At 35.9% G+C, this 24,270-nt stretch overlaps 1 protein-coding gene across 20 annotated transcripts in view; it reads left to right on the top strand.

Moving 5' to 3' along the window:
• The window catches only part of SOX6 (SRY-box transcription factor 6), a 650,826-nt gene that overhangs the window by 507,032 nt on the left and 119,524 nt on the right, over positions 1-24,270 (top strand). For 14 of the 20 annotated variants that reach the window (XM_066251030.1, XM_066251027.1, XM_066251026.1 and 11 more), the window contains 2 exons: positions 10,627-10,750; positions 23,132-23,211. In XM_066251030.1, coding sequence (XP_066107127.1) covers positions 10,627-10,750; positions 23,132-23,211 — 204 coding nt within the window. The remainder of the gene's footprint in view (positions 1-10,626; positions 10,751-23,131; positions 23,212-24,270) is intronic. The other 6 variants (XM_066251037.1, XM_066251031.1, XM_066251020.1 and 3 more) reach the window with 1 other exon arrangement.

Genomic DNA, 24,270 nt, shown 5'->3' with positions numbered 1-24,270 from the left:
CTACATTCTTCACAAATGTTACCATATTTATATGGCATTTATACAAAATTAAAAAAATTAATTTCCATCTTGGCAAAATACTTTGATCATTGTATATTTAATGGGGTTTCCATTTGAGAACAACAATCATTAGTCTCTAATATGTTTCATACTTCTGTGGAAATAAGACAGGGTAGAATAAGAAACATTCATCTTCACTAGTCTTTGGAAATATCTAAAGTAATTGACTAGCTCAGTCTTCTGTGATGGCCTGGTGACCACTAACTGTGACTATTTGCATAATAGTCAACTCTTCACTTCTGTAGTGATAACTGTTTGTATCTGATTAAAATTAAGACTGTTTTAGTTCTCTTGACTTTTCCAGAAGTTGCAAAAATTGAGATTTGCTGTTCTGCTTTAACCAAACAAATGCACACATGGGGATAACAATATGCTGAGTTTATGCAGATTTTACAGCACGAATCTGAATAAAATACCCACTAATAGATCCTTAAGGAGTAATAAACACACATGAATTTTCCTTAGTTGCACTTTAAAGTGATTTTAACATACTACTAGACCTTAACAATAATATTTAATTGACAAGATTATGCATTTGTATGGATTGGAAAGGTGGTAGATATCTAATTCCAAATGAATCATAAATTTTACTTCTGCATAACATGTTTTATTAATTTCTTTATGGCCAGGATATTCTACCTCCCTCCTGGTGTGAGTTTCTTAAAACATAGTAAGATAATTTAAACATATTTAATTAACATTTATCATCCATTTTATAAAGTAATCTGACTTTTGTCCTCATGAATACTCTCAAAAAATTTCAGGGTTGTAGACCATAGGAAGACTGTGGAGACATCTAATGAAATTTTTGTTGTAATTTGCTTCTTTTTTTTTTTTTAAGCAAATCTCTCCTTTCCAGAGTAAGTTGGCAAACTGGATAATTTATACTACTCTATAAGTAGAAACAAACCTAATAGCACTACCTGATAAAATAAGGCTATGGACTTTTCTAAGGTATTATTAAATTCCTAGTGCCTAGGATGGTACCAAGTCGATAGTGCTAGTAAATGGTTGTTGATATTTGAATGAAGATAAGCTCTATTGATTTTTCTGATGTTGTAACAGTTTCCTGGGAGCCTAAGAGGTCATTTTATATGTGTGGGGCTCTTTATATCAGAAAGTAAGGGGACAAATAAGTAAGAGATATTAGGAAGTATGATTATGTTAGTGCTCTTATGACATGCTAATCCATGTCCTTTTTTGTTGAGAATTCAATATTTAAACATGTACAAATGAATAAGAGGTAATATGATGACATTTGCTTATTATTGGTACTGGTAGATGAATGAGACATTTACCCATTTTAGAAAATGCAAATAGAATGAATGTATACAGTATTCTGAGATTATAAAAAAAAAAAAAAGAGCCGGTTGGCTCAGTGGTAGAGTGTCGGCCTGGCGTGCAGGAATCTGGGTTCGATTCCTGGCCAGGGCACACAGGAGAAGCGCCCTTCTGCTTCTCCACCCCTCCCCGTCTCCTTCCTTCTGTCTCTCTCTTACCCTCCTGCAGCCAAGGCTCCATTGGAGCAAAGATGGCCCGAGTGCTGAGGATGGCTCTGTGGCCTCTGCCTCAGGTGCTAGAGTGACTCTGGATGCAACAGAGTGACGCCCCAGAGTGGCAGAGCATCACCCCCTGGTGGGCATGCCGGGTGGATCCTGGTCGGGCGCATGTGGGAGTCTGTCTGACTGCCTCCTAGTTTCCAGCTTTGGAAAAATACAAAAAAAAAGAAAGAAAAAAAAAAAGAGTTAATACAAAGGCCAGGATTGGCTCTTTCAGGGCTAACATTTCTCCCTGAATATATACCTAAAGAAGATTTTTAAAATGTGCGCACTAACCCAATAGATTAAGTCATTGTGCTCTTACTCTCCATGATTATTTCTTTCCTGTGTAACAAAGAAGCTGGAAGGTGCTGGACTGTAAAGTAGATTTGAAGTAGCTATCTTAAAGACCAATCTAGTAAAAAGAATTGCTTCTGTTTGCATGTATTAGTCTTGGTAGTGACTAGAGACATAGTGAAGCTAGAGACAAGATTGTCCTTTTCATTTACCTTGTAACTGTTTTAGGTTTTCTATTTCATATATGTAATGGTGTGAATTAGTAAAGGTAAGTAAACTACTGGAACTATTTTGTCTTTTTTCTTAAAATTAAACTTTCGTTGAAGTATAATCGTCATACAAAAATATATATGTGTAAAGTTAACTCTTCATTAACATTCAAACTAAAACACATGACTTTGAAAGATTAAGGCCTGAGTTTTTAAAATGATATCTTTAAAATGTAATATTTTGAGTTTGTTCTACTTTTTTAGGGGTTTTCTTGGCCCTTTAGTGAGGATCTTGAAAGGTATGGTAGCAGTTGTATTCAAGTTCTAGGACAAAATTGCATATTAAAGATGAATGATAACAATGGTAATAAGATGGTATACTACCTTTGTGTAGGGTGGGGGGGGAATGAGACCCAGGTTGGGGGGGTGGGCAGAGAGAGAAGAATAGAGAAAATCCTTCCATCAGCAAACAAACAAAACCAAACAAAGCAGGATCCTCTTCTGGATGCAGTTACATTATTTGTACAATGTATATGTACTGGATGGCGGTGGGAAATATCTGTGAAGATAAGACTGTTCTCAAATACTCTGAAAACATTGTGCCGCAGAATTGTTTCTGGTGAAATTTCAGTTTGATTATTCTCCTGCTCAAGCTAGCTAAATTCTCTAGAAGCAGGGATTTGCCAACCTGTATTAGCTGTAGCAGCTAGAAGTTTGTTAAATAAGACAAATGAAAAGCAAACAAGGTGATATCAAGTCATTCTTTCTTCTCTTCTGGAACGAGAATAATTACAACTCCACACCTTTTGCAGTTGCATTAACAAAACTACCCTATAGAAATTGGTGCTCAGAAAACCAGTTTTTAAGTCCTAGATGGTTTTCACATTGATCAGTTGACACAAAATGAGTACTATGTTCTTAGCCTTGTGATGAGAGCAATGGGGTATACAGAAATATAAATGACACAGGTTATTCAAGACATTCAATTTACCAGGGGAGAGATGATTAATGACTTGAAACAATTAGTGAATACTTAGGTAGGATGTTTATAATTTATAATTGTGTGCTCCAGACGGGTCAGCCAAGAGTTTAATGTGTTGACCAACTGCACTATGCTTTCTAAAGCAGGCCTAAGCAGAGTCTTAACATTTTAGACAGATTTTAACAATAACAACAAAAAAGGTTTAAAAGTGAAAAGGTTTATATTAATGCACTATTTAGCCTATCAAATTTTTTCCTTCTAACTCTACAGAAGTAACTGAGGTCCATATAGGGTTCAGCATACACTTTTGACAATAAGAAGACACCTCCCTGACCTTGAAGGCTTTTAATTAAGGTTTCTGGGGCCTTTATTTATTTCACTGTAGACACTGCAGCGTTTACAGTGGTAACACTTTATGCAAATAGAGCATCTGTTTTTTGCAATAAAGGATATGGCCTTTAAAGAAATTTCTCTCCCCTCCCCACCCTTTCTGTCTGTGTGCCCTGCCTCTTCCTCTGTGATCGCTCTTTCTCACTCTCTATTTTCTATCTCTGTCTTCCCCTCCTTCTGTCATGATTTATAAACAGTGGATATATTCGTTCGACTAGATTAAAGGAGCTTTCTCCAATTAAGCCACATGAGAATTGGTTTTCTAGAAATAAAGCATTAAAAAGATCTTTGTTTGCTCAGTCTTTAACTCAGTAATAGACATTAATATTCTTATAATTTTCAACACAAATTGTTGTTTCCTATCACCAACAAAGTTAAATAATCTTCATGAAAGTGAAAATGAGTCCCCGTGAGTGTCCCTCTGTTTGCATATTAGCACATAGCCAGGTCTCTGCCAAGTTGCTCTCTGACTGACTGCTGCAGATGCTCTTTCTCAAGTATTCTGAGTCATATCTTTAGTGCAAGTCTTCAGGGACAAACAATAGCACCTGTTCCTCACAAGATATCGGGCCAGTTAGTCCATTCATGTATCTTTAATGAAGCTCTGGGGCAGATGGCAAAAAATGGCATCATCAACAACTTAGCACAGAAAAAACAAAGGGAATGAGTGTTAATGCAACAGTGCTGTTTTAGAAATAGGAAGAGACAGAACCTAAGTGTTTCACATGCATCTGCTGCTGTCTTGATTGTCTGAATGACGTGAGGAACACCCGAGCAATTCAAAGTCCTGGGCATGTACCCTATTTGATCAAGCACGGGTTCCCCTCCCTTTCCTAAAGGGAGCTGCTTCGGTGAGGGACTGTGAACGTTTAGAATTAATGGACAGTTGTGTTTTGGGGCATGCAGTGTGTTTCCTTCATGATGTACTGACTGAGCCTCACCTATAATGGGTTCCTGGTTTCTCATTAGTAATTCTAGTTACATATCCAGCCAGTTAGTGCTGACTTCTAAAGCAATAAAAATAATGCAGTCTCATAGTCAGAGATATATTTTTGGTCACATTGAGTTTTACTCTTTGTCTTAACAACAGCAATTTTACCTCTTTTTCTGCGGGACAATTAAAGTATCTGAATTTGTGCTAAGGGAAAGCTACACTTTCAAGCAGAAAAGATGTAATTTGAAATTGTAATAACTTCTTGGAAATTACATGTGGAGACTGGCCGTTCTTTCATACAGTGAGGGGAATTCTGTTATTTTTTATCTTGTAGTAAAATATTTTTTGGAGGTTGCTGTTTCCAATGTAATTGCCTTTCCTGCCATGTCACCAGATAGGAAAATAGGATGATGGGAAGGAGGAGGAAAGGCAGTTTACATCCTTCAGAGTAGGGTGGGGCTTTTCTATATCTTCAGAATTCTTTATCTGCCCTGAGCACTGATACTCAGTGAAGTGATCTTAATTCACAGCTTCCATAAGAGGAAAGTATTGATACTTTGGATGTTTATTGTGTTCTTGTGTGGCCACCTATCCCTCTTAGCTCTCCCACCTAACTTGTCTTTGTTTTCTATTTCTGTCCCACATTCAACCAATAATCTTCTAGTAAGTACAATAAATGAAAAGCTATGAAAGGGGGAAGATGTTGCTTTAATTTATACTTTCCACTTATATTACAGTCATGAGCCGCTTAACGACAGGGATATGTTCTGAGAAATGCATTGTTGGGTGATTTTGTTGTTACACAAAATACAAGGAACTGTTATAGAATGTAGTTACACAAACCTAGATGGTATAGCCTACTATTGTAATTGTAAGTGCTATACTTTTATGCGACTGGCAGCAGAGTAGGGTTGTTTACACCAGCATCACCACAAACATGTGAGTAATTTGTTGCTCTAGACATTACAATGGCTATGTTGTCAGTAGGCTATTAGGTATGTCTCAGCTCTATTATAATCTTATCATATTACTTTTGTATATATGGTTTGGCATTGACCAAAATGTTATTATGCAGCACATGACTTACTGCGCTGGTGAGCTGCACTGGTGAGTTTTCTATAAAAGATGGTAGTTGGAAGTATTCATAGACCTCCTTTACCCTTGATAAATTTTGAGACACATAATCCCTTTAAAATAGTGTCACCCTGGGGAAATTTGAGTAAGATTGTTAGATTGTATCAATGTCAATATCCTAGTTGTGATACTGTGCTATAGTTTTTCAAGATGCTACTAGTGGAAGAAACTGGGGAAAGGATATATTGGATTTCTTCTGTGTTATTTATTATAGCTTTATGCAAATTTATACTTGTATTTGTAACAGTCAACTAATTGTTATCACAAAGAATTGTATTTCTTATCTCATTTAGGTCAGATTAGCAAAAGATGACTTTATGCTTAATATAATATGGTCCTTAAAAGTATAGACTTTGAGCCTGATTTACCTGGATTTGTATACTGGTTCTACCACTTTTTAATTGACCAAATTCCTTGACTTCTCATGGTTTTGTGTTTCTCATTAAATGAATGAGAATAATAACAGTAAGTACACCATCAAGTTTTGAGGATTAAGTGAGATAGAGAATGTAAATCACTTTTCCAGTGCTTAACTTATAGGAAACACTGAAAAGTCTAGCTGCTGTGACTATCATCATCATCATTATCATCATATTATTACTTCTGTAATTAGAGTTAAAAAGGAGTTTTTCATCATCTGTCGGCCTACATTCTAATTGGCTACTGGATATTTGGCTTGTCTTTAGTAAAGGGCACTTTGAATTTCATATCATTGTTTTACTTAAAATAAGTTAAGGACAATTTTACCATGTGGAGCTAAATGATCATTGCTAATGAATGTATTGTAATAAATTATTGGCGTTAGTGACAATAGATTTAATATCAAATTGCTCTGGGTACAAAATGAGAGAAAAGACAAAAGAAACTGGAACTAAACAACATAATATCCAGACTCCAGAGTCACCTCTAACAGTATACCTCTGAAACATAATATTTTTATTTGCAATTGAAACATAATATTTTTATTTGCAAACCACCAGATTTTCTCTGCCTAAAGCATGTGCACATGTAATTTCCCTTTCTTTCTGTCACTGAAGTGCATGTGATATAATGGAAAAGCCCTGGACACAGTAATTAGCAGTTCTGGACTCTAGATCTTGCTCTGTCACAGGCACTGTGACCTTAGGCTTTTCTCTTTTACCTTCTCCAGCCACCTGTTCCCATGTGTAAACAGTGAGCTTTGATTTAGGTTAGTGATTCTCAAAGAGTGGTCCTTGAACCAGGAATACCAGCATCACATGGAAACTTGTTAGAAAAATATACTCTCAAGGCCCCTACCCAAATCTACTGATTCAGAGACTCTGAGGGTGGGGTTGAGCAATCTTTACTTAAACAAGCCCTACAGATTCTGATGCACACTAAAGTTTGAGCATTACTGCTCTGCATTGTTTTAGTCTAAATTTTAGATAGTTGGATCTAACCCCAGAGTTTCTGATTCATAGGTCTAGAGTGGTGCCCCATAATTTGCTCTTTTAAAGTTCTCAGGTATTGCTGATGCTGCCGGTTAGGTTAGACCAGCTCTAAGCTCTGTTCCACCCCTGAGTGTATCATTGCTATTCATTTCATATGTCATATGTCTTCTCTTACCTTCCTTATTTACTTTGACCCTTAATTTATTGAAACTGCCTCTGAGCTAACAGCATTGAAAATTTCTAACATACCCTACCTTGCAGAGAGTGATGGACAGAAAGGAACTTCCCAAAATTATTACCTCTTTTGTTAATATGAAACACCCACTTTATGCTGAACAGCTCTTCAGCATAAAGATGACCCTAGATCATGGTAGTCAACCTGGTCCCTACAGCCCACTAGTGGGCATTCCAACTTTTATGGTTGGCAGTAGCAGAGCAACCAAAGTATATATAAATGAAAAGATAGATTTAACTATAGTAAGTTGTTTTATAAAGATTTATTCTGCCAAACTTAGTGAAAATCTGACATAAAGTACTTGGTAAGTAATTATTATTATATGCTTTAACTTGCTGTAACTCTGCTTTATAAATTTTATAAAGTAAAGTTACTTCCCTACTTTATAAATCACCATTATTGTGGAACCGGTGGGCGGTTAGAAAATTTTACTACTAACAAAAAGTGGGCGGTCGGTGTAAAAAGGTTGACTACCCCTGCCCTAGATCTTTTACTCAGTTATCTCATGTACATACCTAGGTACAAAGGAAACATCTTCAGTCACCGAGTTTTAAGAATTAGGTCTGATGCCCAATTGTCCTTGATCCTCTTATGATCCGAAGAGCTTGGGCACCAGGGTAAAAATAAATTGTATTTTCATTCTAAAATGCTGCTTAATGAACAGCACTAAGATCCCAAATTATATTTTCAAATGGTCTCTGCAATCCTATTTTTTCTTTTTCATGGTTTTCAAGATATTTGGGATGGGGTAGGGCTCTCTGAGGCATAGTGTCTGCTAAGAACATGACAAGCCTCTGCCTGCCAAACTGAATTATTTAGTTAGCTCATGTTTTCTTTTTTGAATTAGAGCTATGGGTAGAATCCACTGTTTATTCTTTTACCATTAAATTGATCATTTTCTAGTACTGAATATTCAAACTATATAAAAAAAGAGAGCAAGGATCTAATATTTTACTGAGTGTCAGTCACCGTGCAACAAACAATGCTTTGTCTATTTAATCCTCATAGTAAACATGTAAGGTAATGTCATTAGCTTTTTACACGACGAAATAGACTCAGATAGGTTAAAAAACTGTTCAAGATCACACAGCCAACAGAAAAGCCGTGTATAGATTTAAGCTCAGGTTGTTTGACAGCAAAGCCTTTGTAGTAGGCATAGTAGATTCTGAATAAATATGTGTTGAATGGGTAGAAGAATGACTATGTCACATTATCTTCCTAATGTTGACTTACAAACTATCATAGAATTATAAAGTTGAAAAGGCTCCATAGGTCATTATCTAATCAGGGTTGTAGTTACACATGTCCTTTGGAGATTTTCTAACATATAGATCTACAACCTTTACTTGACTACCTCTAGGGAAATGCACACATACCCTCTTTAATCAGTGACTGTTGAATAACTCATTATTAGAAAATGCTTCTTTGCATTAACTTTTCCTAAAATCTCTCTCTTTCTCTTTCTCTCTCTTTGAGCCTAGTTCTGTTCTTTGTAACTTCTCAGACTTAAACCTGGTTCATTTTCCACATATCATTCCTTCAAATATTTGAAGGCAGCGTATCTTATCCCACGCTAAATAGCCTTTTTTTGTTTTTTTTGCTACTTCTCAAGACCTATGACACATAACAATAACTCAATAAGTGTTTGTTAAATGAAAGAAGAAAAGAGTAAATAAATATGGGACCCAAACTTGTCATTTTCTTGTTTCCTTTGCTAGGATCATATTTCTAGAAGTAAATGAAATTATTTTCTTCGATGCACACTTGCACTGAACAATAGCCACCCACAGAAAAAATACTGTGTTTTATTTTCTGACTTAGAACAGTGCCCTCACCTTTGACATGTCACATTTGCATCAGGTCACTGCAGTTGAAGTTGAACAGCAAACCCAGTGCTTTTCTTCAGGATTAAAGGCAAGACCTGGGCACTAGGGGATCAGCTCCAATTTAAGCAGCCTAGGTTTGTACTCCAACGTACAAAACTTGGGCTTACCTCAGCTAAAATGGGAGAAATAGCTGCCCAAAGCTAGTTTCTTTCACGCCCCACTGGCAAGGTAGTAATTGCACAAAGACCTTTTTATTATAAGTTGATTTTCCTGAGAAATGAATTCAGAAAAATACTGTAAAGTGTTTATTTTTTGCTTGCCCTTTATTAACCCACATCTTAGGGCTTTCCCTGGAGGAAAGCTGTTGGTAAATGAAACCTCTTAGACCCACACAGAAGCGTTTCGCACTATGGCCCTGGCTGTGGAGGGGACAAGGACAGAACAAGCAAGTCAGTGCTATTTAAACAGGGTCATCAGCCAGTATATGGAATTTTGCCTAAAGAGAGAAGATTTAGGAATTTAAACAGGAGAAGGGTTTGGGTTGGTAGAATTACTGGTAAAGATTTGTACCTTAAAAAGAATATAATGTAGCCTTTTTATACTAGTAAAGAAGCCAAAACCCTAGTTTGAACTAAAAGATCATTTCTGTTAATACACCCTAGTTTTGATCTTTAAATAACAAAATCCTGTAGTTCAACCTATAAAATCAGGCCCTAAAAGTCAGGACTAACCTTCCCCAATGCTCTCCTGGAATCGGGGCAGCACGCGTCAAGGAGGGAGCCGGCAAATTAAAATGTGATTTCTACAGGCGTGATTCTGTCATAGCTCTTATTTTCTTTATATAGAACACAAATACTGATAGAGAGAGTGAAGATTTTCTATTTTGCATTTTTGTGCTCTTTGATACATTTATTGAGGTCAAATGAAATTTGATATAGTAGGATTTATTATGAAATACTCTCTGAATACAACTCCATAATTACTGAGCTACATAGTAGTGCATAAAGCTGTAAAACTGCTTAGCCAGACAAGCAATTTATATGTTACATCGAGGTGTGTATGGCAAAGGATATTAGTTTAATTGGGAGCCAAGATGTAGTAGCCTTAAATCTGAAGAGCTATATGTTTAACATAATGCAGTGAGGCTTTGAAATAAGACACCTAAACTGGGAGATAGAGCTTTTGGAATACATAACAATCAGACATTATTTTCTGACCAAGAATACTAAATACTATTTTCAAAATAAAGCACAGAATGCAAAGCCGCTGAAAGGGTAAAACCTTTTAATGCTGTACAGTAAGAAGCAACTTACTTCCTTCTTTTATACAAGGAGAGAAAATAAAAGGAAAAGAATCAAGATAAAACCATTAACTACAATTTTGTGGAAGCAGAAGCAAACTCACAATGAGGTTATAATCTTGGTGTGCTAATGGAATGGAAGAGAAGGGATTTTGGTGAATTTTGCCTGAATTTTTCTCAGGGAGCATGTTTGGAATGAGGTTAGAAGTGGGTGGCAGTGTGGGTACCAGCTCACCACCAGGAGTGAAAAACAAACACTTCTTGGCGTACATTTGCTCTCTGTCTGATCATAGGCTCTCTTCTGTTTAGCAGGTTCAGGGTCACATGCCTCCGCTCATGATCCCAATTTTTCCACATGACCAGCGGACCCTGGCAGCAGCTGCTGCTGCCCAACAGGGATTCCTCTTCCCCCCTGGAATAACATACAAACCAGGTAAGTAGAGGGATTGAACATTCTTTTGGAAATGCTAAAATCCACATGTTTTTGCTTAGTAGTCACAACAAACACGGGATCACATGAAAGAACTATGAATAAAAAGATCATAAAAGCTCATTTAAAAGTAAAATTAGAACTGGGAAGTTAATTGGGAAGGTGACATGTTAATAAACTAGTTCTTTGCTGAAAACTTTACTTTTTCTTCTTCCGCTTGAGTTTATTTTGAGTTCACAAATAAAATGCTACTTTCCCTGGGGGTTACAAATTTTGTTACCTTTGTCTCATACCTTTACTGTTAATAATTGTCTGTGGTTAAAGATGCTTTCCTCCCCCTGAGAGCTTTTATATTTTGGCAGAGTGGTCACATATAGTGTAAAATGTTATTATTTACTGTCTGATTTCTCTTGGAAGAAAAGTTAAAACTGGACTGATTTAATTAGCTTACCATTAATAGGTAAAATTCTTTTTGATTTTAGTCTAAATAATGAAGCATTCAGTAGTAGTTTCTCATTCATCTCTGAACCTCAAAAAGCAGGTCACATAACCTTGCAGTGAAATATGTTTTGAGATGATTTAGCAAATGTTATGATTTTTCTTTATTCCTCTGAGTTTACTGGACTCCTGGGGAATTCAATTAGGGATACATAATGATTTGAAGCTTCTTTCAGAGCCTCCTTGTAAACAGGGCTTTAAATGTTTAAAGATATGTTGCCAAAGGAATCCAATGTAAGGAGATAGTCAAGTAAATAAAAGTCAACCTTAATTTCATTTGTGCATTCTTTGTAAGTGACCTCAGCTCAGAAGTAGTGACCTTGTTCTACTCATTAATAATTTCTGTGTCAAGTTCTTTTTAACATATTAACCTGCTTCTATTAACCACCAAATCTGAGCGTAACAAATCAGAGTGCAGCAGTTTCTTTGTGTGTGGGGGTCTGTAAAGTGAACAAAGGCATTTTAATATGCCTAAAATAATAATAAAATATAAATCACTTTACTAAAAATTTTGGTAAGGAAGCTTACTAAGTAGCATAAAAACAAACCCAGTGAGTTTTGACATCTATTTTAACTGCATATTACCATCAATTCCTCTTACATTTCGTAGAGGACACACCTCCTTGTGAGGAAAGGTAAGATGTCTGTGTCAAAACTCAAATGATTCAAAGAATTGAGATGTTAAGGGGTTGACCAACATAAGGATTGACTTTAAAAATTCCCCAGATACAAAAAAAAAAAAGTCAATCCTAGTATTAACAAACGTTTTGGTACATCTGAGTGAAAGAAAATTGTGGTATTCAAATTGCTAAAAATGGATTTTTCTGGAGCAGAATGTTTAGAGTTAAGTGATATTTCCTATGAAATTAGGATTTATTTTAAGGACAGGAGTATATTTGTCAGAGAATATGTTTCTGTCAGTACAGTGGTTCTGTCCTCTGATCTCTGTATTTCTGAATTATTTGTTCATCTTGACTACCTATTTTTTTTTTATTAAGTGAGAAGCAAGTAGGCAGAGGGACAGAGTCTCACATGCACCCTGACTGGGATCCCTGGCAAGCCAACTAGGGGGTGATGCTTTGCTCATCTGGGGCCACTGCTCTGTTCCTTGGCAAATGAGCTGTTTTAGCTCTTGAGGCAAGGCCATGGTTCCATTGGCCTCAGCATCCGGAGCCAACTTGCTCAAATGAGCCATGGCTGTGGGAGCGGGGAGAGAGAGAGAGAGAGAGAGAGAAGTGCAGAAAGAAGAGGGATGGGTGGAGAAGCAGATGGTCACTTCTTCTGTGTGCTCTGACCATGAATTAAACCCGGGACTTCCACACTCCATGCTGACGCTCTACTGCTGAGCCAACTGGCCAGGGTTTAACTCCCTTTGGAATGCTGATATAAACTAAATTTACTGGTTTATCCTGAATCTGAATTTGTTATCTCTGTACCAGCCTTAGAACCCCTTTCAATGAACTATATGTGAAAAGTCTCTATTTAATTTGAGTGTTTTTAAATTTTAAATTCTTCACATTTCAAAATCAGGTATGGGCCTTATCTTCTACTAGGCATAGACATCAACATAGTTAACATGTTACTTACCTAATTTCATTAAAACAATAATGACATTTTTCATGGGGAAAGATATTGTTATATAGTCAATGAAATTGGACCATTTTTAAAAAAGCCTTCTCATATAGCATCAATGAGATTATAGTGTAAAACTAAGAAGAACATAGAGATTGGGACAATATTGTGCAGGAGTGGGTTACCGCCGTTGAAGAGCATAGGTACATCACAGAGTAATGCTCTGGGGAAGCGAGGTTGTACTTGATTATTTTGGTTAGAACCTTTGGGTTAAGGAAAGACAATGGATTTGGATTTTAGGACAATTTTTAAAAAAAATTTTCATTTAGAAAATTAAGTTTAACTAGGTGACATTGATCAGGTGAACATTTCTATAGCATTTGAACTGTTGATTATGTTGTATACCTGTCACCCAAAGTCAAATTATTTTCTGTCACTGTATATTTGTTTAGGAAAATTTTTAATCACAAACAAAGCTAGTGAAAAAAGTATTTTCTGGTCACCTGTAAGTTATGTTAGAGAATTAAATTAACCAGAACTCTATATTCTCTGATACTTTGGCTAGTTTAGTCTTTATTGTATATAAAAATTATACTAAAAAAGGATTAAAATGATATGTTCTTACACTGTTAGTAGAGAAATTACATACTCTGAAGACTTAAAAACACATTCAGTGTTTTTATTACTCACAAGTTGGAGGAGGAGAATACTATTGGATTAGAGTCTGGACTAGGAAAACTTTTTTTCTCCAAACTAAGCGATGATAATTCCACTTAAAATACATGAGGCAATGACTAAATTTTTACAAAGGAGTAGCATTGTCACATATAAAAGCCTTGAAATGGTCATATAATTTGTATTTTGGTTCTCTAAGCAAGAGCCTGAGTAAATCCTACCTTGGTCTTTGTAAATTACTAAATAAATGGCTCTCTTTTCCTCTTTTCTACCTTCCCATAACCTAAAACAATTCCATAGAGTTTATGCCTCCAGCTGGTTGAATGATCATCTTGATTGCTAAAAAACCAGGCCCTCCTTAGGGTGATGTCCACGGTCAAAGTTGACTGTTTCTGAATCCATATTAGGACAGTCTAAAAAAAGTATTTAGAGCTATGGGCCTTCCCCTTCAGATACTTTGACCTATTGGTCTGGGAATTTCAGAGTCCCATTGTACACTGAACACCAAGTAAGCCCTCCTACCTCACTGACTTACTAAGGAGAAATGTGGTCACAGGGATTATGCAGTTTTAGGGGAATATCTATCAGATTGATCTCTGTAGAAATAGCTTTCTTTAGTTTTAATCCCTAAGCTAAAAAAAAATTTTTTTGTCAATGGTTCAATAATTGGAGACGTCTTTCTGGAGAGGAACTCATCAGGGCCTAAAACAGACCACATAAACTTTTGGTTGCTTTGTTCTTTTACGTCATTTTACTGAAGGATGCAGCAATTCAGGATAAAGTAAATACATTTGAGCACCTATATTTGAGAAAATTTAAAAAGTGAGCCTCTTACATAGCTGTCAATGTACATATTAGATCAAGACTGAATTGCTAGTAAAATAAGTACATTTTATACACCAAGGATGATGTACTTATTAGTTATAAAATGATAATAGCTAAAGCTTACTGAATACTTAGTGCCAAATACTGTGCTAAATATTTTGCATGGATTATTTTAATTCTTACTTGAACATATTTAACCTTGCTGAACCTCATATTTTTTTTTGTCATTTGCAAAAATATGCTGTCATTTTTGTCCACTGCTAATGTGGGTGTAAAGATTAAGTTTGTTGAATGTATGAAAGATCTTTCAAGATTCTAGAGTACAGCCTGACCAGGCAGTGGGCAGTAGATAGAGCATCGGACTGGGACGTGGAGGACCCAGGTTCAAAACCCCAAGATTGCACGGGCTCACCAGCTTGAACATGGGATCATAGAAATGACCTCATGGTCGCTAGCTTGAGCCCAGAGGTCTCTGGCTTGAGCAAGGGTCACTCAGTCTGCTGTAGCCCCCCTAGTTAAGGCATATATGTGAAAGCAATCAATGAACCAGCAATCAATGAACAACTAAGATGCTGTAATAAAGAATTGATGCTTCTCATCTCTCTACCTTCCTGTCTGTCCCTCTCTCTGACTTTATCTCTGTCAAAAAAAAATTAAAATAAAAAAAAAAAGATTCTAAAGTACTGAGTTTGGGGATAAAGTTGACCATGAAGCAAGTAAATTTAACTACATTAAACTATGTCCTTATCTACTAGAAATGTGGTCCAAAAACTATGTATTTGACTGATATATTCTGTCCCTCATCTTGATGACCAAAAGCAATTTTACAAGTATACCTAATTTTTCTTTTTTAAAAAAGTAGTAAAATATAAATAGCATAGTTATTTATCATTTTAACCATTTGTAAATGTACAAATCAGTGGTATTAATACATTTACAATATGTGTAACCATTACTACTATCTATATCCAAAATTTTAATCATCATCAAAAAATCTCTGGGGCCATTAAACAATAATTCTCCCTATCTTCCCACTCCTAACCCCTATTCTTCTAGCTTACTCTATGAATTTTGTCTACTCTAGGTACTTCATATAAATAGAATTATCCAATATTTGTCCTTCTTTGTCTGCCTTATTTCATTTTCAAGGTTCATTTATATTATAGTATAAATATATATGAAATATTCTTTTTTATTGCTGAAATTATAGTGTATAAATAGCTATGTGTATATATATATATGTATGTATATATGTATATGTGTGTGTGTTTGTGTGTGTGTGTTTATTTATTTATTCATTCATCTGCTGATGGACACTTGGGTTGTTTCTATCTTTTGGCTATTGTGGATAACGCTGCTGTGAACATGTATATACAAATGTCTGTTCCAGTCCCTACTCTCAGTTCTTATGAATATATATGTAGGGTTGGAGTTGTTGGGTCATGTGATTGGTCCATGTTTAACTTTTTGAGAAACTGCCAGACTGTTTTCTACAGAGGCTGAACTATTTCACATTCTCACTAGCAATGCAAGAGAGTTTCAGTATGTCCACACCCTTGCCAATACTTGGTATTTTCCAGTTTTTTAAAAAAATTATAGCTATTCTAGATGTGAAGTGATATCTTATTTTGGTTCTGATTTTATTTTCCTAATAATTAATAATTTTGAGCATCTGTTCCTATGCTTATTGAGAATTTGTGTATCTTCTATGGAGAAATATCTTTTGAAGTACTTTTCCCATTTTTGATGAGGTGTTTATTTTTGTTGTTATTGAGATTCAGAAATTTTCTATATATTCTAGATTTTGTCCCTTATGAGATACATGATATGCAAATATTTTTCTCATTCTGTAGTTTGCATTTTCATTTACTTGATAGTATTCCTTAATGCACAAAAATTTTTAATTTTGATGTTCAATTTATTTTTACTTTTCTTGCCTGTGCTTTTGCTCTCATATCCTTGAAATCATTGCCAAATCAAAAGCTTTATTCCTATAGATTCTTCTAAGAGTTTCATAGTTTTAGCACTTAAGTTTAGTTCCTTCATTCATCTGAGTTAATCTTTATATATGGTGTAAAGTAAGGGTACCAATTTGAATGCCATTCCCCCCTTTTCTTCCTTCCTTCCTTCCTTCCTTCCTTCCTTCCTTCCTTCCTTCCTTCCTTCCTTCCTTCCTTCCTTCCTTCCATCCATCCTCCCCTCCCTTCTCCTCCCTTCTCCTCCCTTCCCTCCCTCCCTCCCTTCCTCCCTCCCTTTCTCCCTTCCTCTCTTCCTCCCTTCCTTCATCTTTTTGTCTAATAGTGCTGGCTAGAACTTCCAGTAAAATATTGTATAATTGCAGTGAAAATGGGCATCATTGTCTTGCTCTTAGTGGGAAAGCTTTTAGTCTTTTACCATTGACTATGGTATTAGCTATGGGTTTTTCATAAAGGTTCTTTAACATGTTGATTTACTTTTTCTCTATTCCTAGGTTTCTGAGATTTTTCTTTTTAATCATGAAAGAGTGTTAGGTGTTGTCAACTGCCTTTTCTGCATCAATTGAAATGATCATGTGGGGTTTTTCCCCTTTGGTCTATAAATGTGTGATGTATTATAAATATTTTTTATATTTATTTTTTAAATGTAGCACCACCCTTTAATTCCTGGGATAAATCTTACCTAGTCATGGTGAATAATCCTTTTAATATGCTGTTAGATTCAATATGCTAATATTTTGTTGAGAATCTTTGTATTTATATTCATAAAAGATATTGATCTGTTTTCCTTTCCTGTGATGTCTTTATTTGGCTTTGGTATCAAGGTAATGTTGGTCTCATTACTGATAGTTAGGAATTGTTTTCTCTCTCTCTCTTTTTTTTTCCCTGAAGATTTTGAGAAGGATTAATGTTAATTATTTTTAAATGTTCAATAAATTGTACTAGTGAAGCCATCTGGTCCAGGACTTTTCTTTGTTAGGAGGTTTTTGATTACTGATTCAATCTTTTTTCTTGTAAGTCTGTTGTTATTTTCTATTTTTTCTTGATTCAGTTTAGGTAATTTGTGTCTTTTAAGAAATTTGTCCATTTCTTCTAGATTTTCTGATTTGTTGGTGTATAATTGTTACCTAATGCTTCTTTTTATTACTTTCTTTCATTTAGCATGATTGAGCAACACTTATTAGTCAATATACATGTAAATAATAAATTTTATATAATCAAATAAATAAATAAATATATATATTCTATTTAATTTTTATAACAACTCTAAAATATGTGGCATAGTTTCTATTTTGTTAAGAAAAAACTAAAAGTGAAACTCATTGATTATCTTTTCTAAGCTTTCCATCTAGAAATTAGTAAAGATAGAATTCAGACTGAAATTCTTTGCTTTGATATTTCATATTCTTGTGGACATGGTCTAAGTGTGTATGACATTAAGAAAAGTCTAGGGGATTTTTGTTTTTGTTTTTGCTGTGGAAAATGTGATTTATATGAATGGATGAGGTTATCCATATGACCTCTTGTAAAGCTAAGATTTCTACTTCTTTCAGAATTGATGCAAGGTGTGTAACCACAGTTGCTGGAATACTTGATTAAATCTGTCTACATGAAATGATAGCATCTGAGGTTCTTTAGAGTAATACTCATTTTTAAATAGAAATGTTGAAGTCCGAGTAGAAAATATGTTCACTTATGTAAACTAATGTGGTTTTATAAAGATTGAGATTATTTTAACTGTCCCTTCTTTGTTCATATATTGAGGCTGCTATATCATTGATGAGCTATCATTAAGGCATAAACTTTGAGTTGTTATTATAATTTGATTTCTTTTAATTGGATTTATATCAGTTCATTTTCCCTCACTTATTTCATTGCTATTTTCACAAATTCCATGGATTTTTATATATTAGCCATAAGTCTCGATGCATCTATGAAATATGAAGAAATTAAGATTGATTCTTGATTCTTAGCTTCTTTAAAAGTAACAAAAACAGTGTAGATACTCATAGAAAAAGTCCTAAGATCAAGACCCTTCTCATTATTGATCTATTCTTTGATGAATAGAGGAGAGATTTAGCAGGAGAAATAAGAACATGGTGATGTCAGCAGTATCTATTACAATCCTTGCTATTTTTTCTTTTGTTTAATTGTCCTCAGAACAAATGGAAGGCTTTGTTCTATTTTTTAGGATTTTAAAATCATCATCCACTACCTGCTAACTTTTGCTGCAATGTGATGACTCACAGAGATAAATTCAGATCGATTATGGCAATTTCTGAGACTATAATGGAGTTACAATATTTTTGCCACTCTGAATACATATATCTAGGCAAGATGCAAAGTGGTATGTTCAAGTCTGTATTGATGATAGTGATTGAAATATTTCCATATTGTAGCAAGAATGATGATAGCTTATAAAGGTGTGGTCTATACATAAATTATTTGGCAGCTCAAATAATTTACCATCATCCTGTGATGTCACCACACAATAATCTGTGTGATAGTTAGGGATGTGTAGTGTATTTTAATTCTGTTTTGAAGGGTGTAAAATAAGGTATGAGACATTGTTACTGAAGAATCTTTGAATTCTGTCTCCTAGTCTAATGCATTCTTCTCTCCTCCTCCCAACATCTCTAAGTAATCTCCTCCATAGGTTGATATCTGACTTGAATATCTCAGAAAACCACAGCCATTCCTTGTTTTTTCTGAAGAATCAAAGTAGATGGATAGAATTTTACTTATGAGATTTTTTCTTTTAAAAAATATATTTAATTGAATTTATTGGGCTGATATTGGTTAATAAAATTACATAGGTTTCAGGTGTACAATTCTATAATACATCATTGGTATATTATATTGTGTATTCACCACCCCAAGTCAAGTCTCAATTTTTTTATTTATTTTATTTTTTATTTTTTATTTTTTTTACAGAGACAGAGCAAGAGTCAGATAGATAGGGACAGACAGACAGGAATTTAGAGAGATGAGAAGCATCAATCATCAGTTTTTTGTTCTGGCACTTAGTTGTTCATTGATTGTTTTCTCATATGTCCCTTGACGGCGGGCCTTCAGCAGACTGAATATTCCTTTGCTTAAGCCAGCGACCTTGGGTCCAAGCTGGTGAGCTTTGCTCAAACCAGATGAGCCCACGCTCAAGCTGGCGACCTTGGGGTCTTGAACCTGGGTCCTCCGCATCCCAGTCCAATGCTCTATCCACTGCGCCACCGCCTGGTCAGGCCAGGTCTCTTTCTATCACTATTTATTCCCCTCCCTTTACTCTCTTTTACCTCCTCTACCCCTTTTTCCCCTTGTACATAACATACTGTTGTCCTTCTGAAGAATCAAAGTAAATGGATAGAATTTTACCTACGGGATTTTTGACTCTCTAATAAAAGTAGAATTTATGTCTAAATTACACAAGCTAAGAGTATTCTTGTAAGAGGCAGATTGAATCTAATAGGTCCTACCTTCTTAGGTCCTAGCTTCCCCTTCTGTATTTAAGTCTTAATAAGTTTGGCTTCATTTCAATTTTTCTGCAAATTAAAAAATGTACTTTCTTTCATTCAGAGACTTTCGCTGTGAAGCTGCTTTGATTTCTACGGAATGTTACCTACTGTGACAAGTGAAATTAATGCTAGGCAAATTTTCCATAGGTTCTAAATGCTATTTCGTATTTGTTCTGTAATCCTCAGGTAAAATAGTTAGTTGGAAAATCTAGAAGGCTGGAAAGATGGATTTACAGAATGGGCATTCTTTCCCAAACTGGCTCTAGGAGGTTGTCTTCTTGCACTAGAAGCAGCAAGAGCCTGATTACAACAGTGCCTAAACCAACCTGTTTCAACAGGCTTCATCTTCCTTTGTACAAATTTAAAAAGAATGGGTCCTCACGCAAGCATTTCAAATCCAGAGACAAATTTGAAAAAAATTGCTACAACATGTTGACTGATTCCTTGCCAAGTCAGCACTGAGAACTTTTTCTTGATCTACTCTTACACAAAGAAAATTAAAGGGGGTGTGGGAGAGCACGTAACTTCGTTGTAAAAAAATTAAACTTCACAATACACTAAATCCCTCTCCCTCTTATGTTTCTCTCTTCTGCTTTTAATCTCCCTCTGTTTTGCCTTTATCTCCCCCCCCCCGCCCCCGTCTTGCCTTCTACTTATTCTCTGTGATATACTCTGTTGGCCTAATATATTCGTTTTTACTTTTGATACAATGATATGTTCTGGAGAAACAGCTTTCCAAAGATTATATTTAGATATACTGATTCAAACTAGCAGAAAGGTTAGTTAGGAACGTTTTAAAAATGTGCTTGTCAGCAGTGGAAAGAAAGCTGTTTGTAGCCAGCAGGTGAGCTGGAGAGTACTACAGGGTGTGGTAAAGATAGTAATAAATTAACTAGGAAGCCAAAAACTATAAAAAAAATCAGTTATTTCATAGCATAGAAGCATGACAGCTATGAAAAAAGGAGTGCCCTAGGGAATTCTTTTAGAGTTTGATTTTTAAAAATATGTTTGACATGAAAAATGTTTTAGTACAAATAAAGCAACTGGTATTAAACTTACAGGGAGAGGGGGGTTTGTGGTTTAGAGTTAGTATGAATAATGCATGATATTTAAAGAAAGAATAGCTCTAAAATGTTCTGGGAGACAGTCCATGTTGATGGTTGGAATAGTGATTTCCCCCCCCTGTTTTTGAAGCATCATTAATTCAGCATCGTTTTGTTATTTCTTTAAACCTGATAAAGATATTGACCAAAGAAATACTATTCTTTCATCAGATAATTTAGTTTAAATATGAAGAAGATCAGTAGAATTATTTAAGCATAAAGCAACAGTCATTTACTATAAAAAATAATTTGGACTAGTTATCTTTTTAAAAAAGCTCATGTAGCACTGCAAACCAAAATCAACCTCATGGAAGGGGAAAAACAAGATCAGATATTTTGAACATTACTCCATAGGAGATCAGCACAATATAGTGTTAGTGAATGCATTGTAGCAGCGCTCCATATGCAATCAGAAGCCAATTGTTACTGGACTGTGTACAAGCACACACTGTGCTCAATGGTCTGATGAGGTATTATGGATATGATGCAAAAAGACTGTGTAGATTAGAAGCTAACAATTTGTTAAAAGTGAAAGCAACTTAACATTTACATTGGGCCAGCTGAGGAGCTCTTTATGTGGCAGGCAGGACGAGTTCCAAGGAACCAGGGGCATCAGGAAGGCTCCAGGTATTAGTGTCCGTGCAGAAGAGAAGAGGTTTTGCTGCTTTCTAGTTGACTACCTTTATTACTGTGATTCTTCCTACACCGTTTCTTCATTATTACATTCAGCTTTCAGTGTGGAAAAGTTCATGCAAAACAGCATGATTGTTATAAATGTCAAAATTGTGTGGAGGAACATCCTATTAAATTACAGCCTAAAGATAGTACATAACACTGCCTTTAAATAAGTAGCCGAAGCCAAAGTGATACTCCATTAAATCACTGATATTTATCCACAAGTATTAATTTTTTTTTTTTTTTTTTGTATTTTTCTGAAGCTGGAAACAGGGAGAGACAGTCAGACAGACTCCCGCATGCGCCCGACCGGGATCCACCCGGCACGCCCACCAGGGGCGACGCTCTGCCCACCAGGGGGCGATGCTCTGCCCATCCTGGGGGTCATCATGTTGCGACCAGAGCCATGCTAGCACCTGAGGCAGAGGCCACAGAGCCATCCCCAGCGCCCGGGCCATCTTTGCTCCAAAGGAGCCTTGGCTGCGGGAGGGGAAGAGAGAGACAGAGAGGAAGGCGCGGCGGAGGGGTGGAGAAGCAAATGGGCGCTTCTCCTGTGTGCCCTGGCCGGGAATCGAACCCAGGTCCTCCGCACGCTAGGCCGACGCTCTACCGCTGAGCCAACCGGCCAGGGCCACAAGTATTAATTTTGATATGAGTTGCCACTATCACAGTATATCCCCCATCACTTTCTCTTGGTTCTTCAGGCCGCCACACACAGCCTGTGTTCTTAGATCACAGCCGGTGCTTCAGTCCCACTGTTTAGGAGTGGTCTGGAGTCAGAAACACGTTAAGATGTAGCGTTGAACTCTGCTGAACCGTCCTCAGTCTTTTCCAGACTTTTAACGAGGGCATTCCGTATAACATGTGTGGTTATTTAATCAAATCCTCATCAAAGAGTAAGTGATAAGTGCCCAGTGTGCGTGATTCTGTACTAGGATCCACCAGAAGTTAATCCAGAAAAATAATGTTTCTACTCCCCTTGGGATACCAGGCATTTCACAGAATGCCAGCAGATAAGATTAGCTTCCCTCTCACTCCTATCAAATTGAGGAAGTTGCATTTTTAAAATTTTTTCTGCATTTTTTTTTTTAATAAAATAAAGTTTAGGGTTATGGACAGTCAGTAGCTCATATTCTTTTTTGGACTCGAATGCTCTGCCTTGCCGACCAAGCCAAACTTTTGTTGTTCTAATGCAAAAGCCTTAATGCTTTCTCAGTGAACCGAGTGTCAGCCAGGCTCTAAGATATTTTTTTTACTCTTAAAAAAAATGATGTATTACAAGATTTGTAACGGAGTGAACATGCTTGAATTGCACATTTAATTTTTTTAACATCACATTCATGTTTTGCCAGTTTGCCTACCAGCTATCTGTTAACAAAAAGTTCCAAGGCAGCACTGCAAGTCTGTGCCCAACTAAGCCTTTTGTTTCTGCAGATGTTTGGGCTTAGAGCAATGTTGTAAAGCTCAGGCAATCCAAGGACCGTGTTTGTACTTGTCTGCTGCGATTCCCTGTGCATTGTCTAAACCTGTATGCATTGTTCTTTCCGACAGGTGATAACTACCCCGTACAGTTCATTCCATCAACAATGGCAGCTGCTGCTGCTTCTGGACTCAGCCCTTTACAGCTCCAGGTAAGTGCCAGAAGAAAAAAATGTGGGAAGAGAGCCAGGACTTTAGTGGAAAACTGCTAACCAGCTGTATGCTAAATAATGGCCTGAATGTTAAATAATTTTTAAAGCATAGCCTAGGAGGATTAACACCTTATGTACTTACCATACTGCAAACAGAAAAGTGCCAGTTTCAATATTTTTAAAGGAAAAATGACATGATGACTTAGTACTTTATAGTCTCTATCAGGTGAGTTAATGGTTTTACAATTTCTTTATGGCTAGTTGTTATTGGCTTTATTAGCTTTTTCCTTGTCAATTTTCCATCCATGTCTTAATTTATGCCAAATTAGCTGTTACATGTCAGCATCAAAACAGAAAACGATGTTGAATATTTTACTTCTAGCAGCTCCTGGAATAGGGGGTTGTTATTACCACATTACTCTAGCTGTTTAGTAAAATGTAAACACATTGCACCTGAGTATCTGTATCCTCATCTCATCTGCTTTCGCATTTCGGGTTGGAAGTCTCGGCATGGTGTCTGAGTTCTGGATTCATATTCTTTACTTAAAAGCTAAACTTGCTGGAAAAATGTTTAGAAAGCTGACCAAAAAAGCATTTGTCCCTTACCTTCTTCACAGTAAAATACAGTAGGGCTAGCTAATCCTTACACCCTTTCAGCACCTGCCATTTTAATGGGAAATTGACTTTAAATATGAGTATCTGTTTTAACAAAAAGATAATATGAAAGTAATATATGATAATATATAAAAATATATGATAATATTCAACTTCAATTTTATTGCAGTGGAAAGTTTAAAGATAGTATTTTTTTCTTATAATTCACTGTGATTATTTCAGAGGTTTTTAAATGATCTAGGGAATAGCATCTGGCTAGGTATTTTCTCTCTTCTATGCTATTCCCTGACATAACTTCAACATAAAAAATGTACAAATATTTTACCATGAAAAGAAACCCCATTGTTTTGAGCATTTTCAGTTGGGTCTGCAAATAAGAATTTTTACAGTACTTTGAAAAGTGTTTACCATAAACCTCATCCGGACTGCCTTTAAGATGTTACC

The sequence above is a fragment of the Saccopteryx bilineata genome, chromosome 1, assembly GCF_036850765.1.
Source record: "Saccopteryx bilineata isolate mSacBil1 chromosome 1, mSacBil1_pri_phased_curated, whole genome shotgun sequence".
NCBI lineage: Eukaryota > Metazoa > Chordata > Mammalia > Chiroptera > Emballonuridae > Saccopteryx > Saccopteryx bilineata.
Note: the sequence above shows the minus strand (reverse complement) of the source record. Positions and strands in the feature narration are given on the sequence as shown.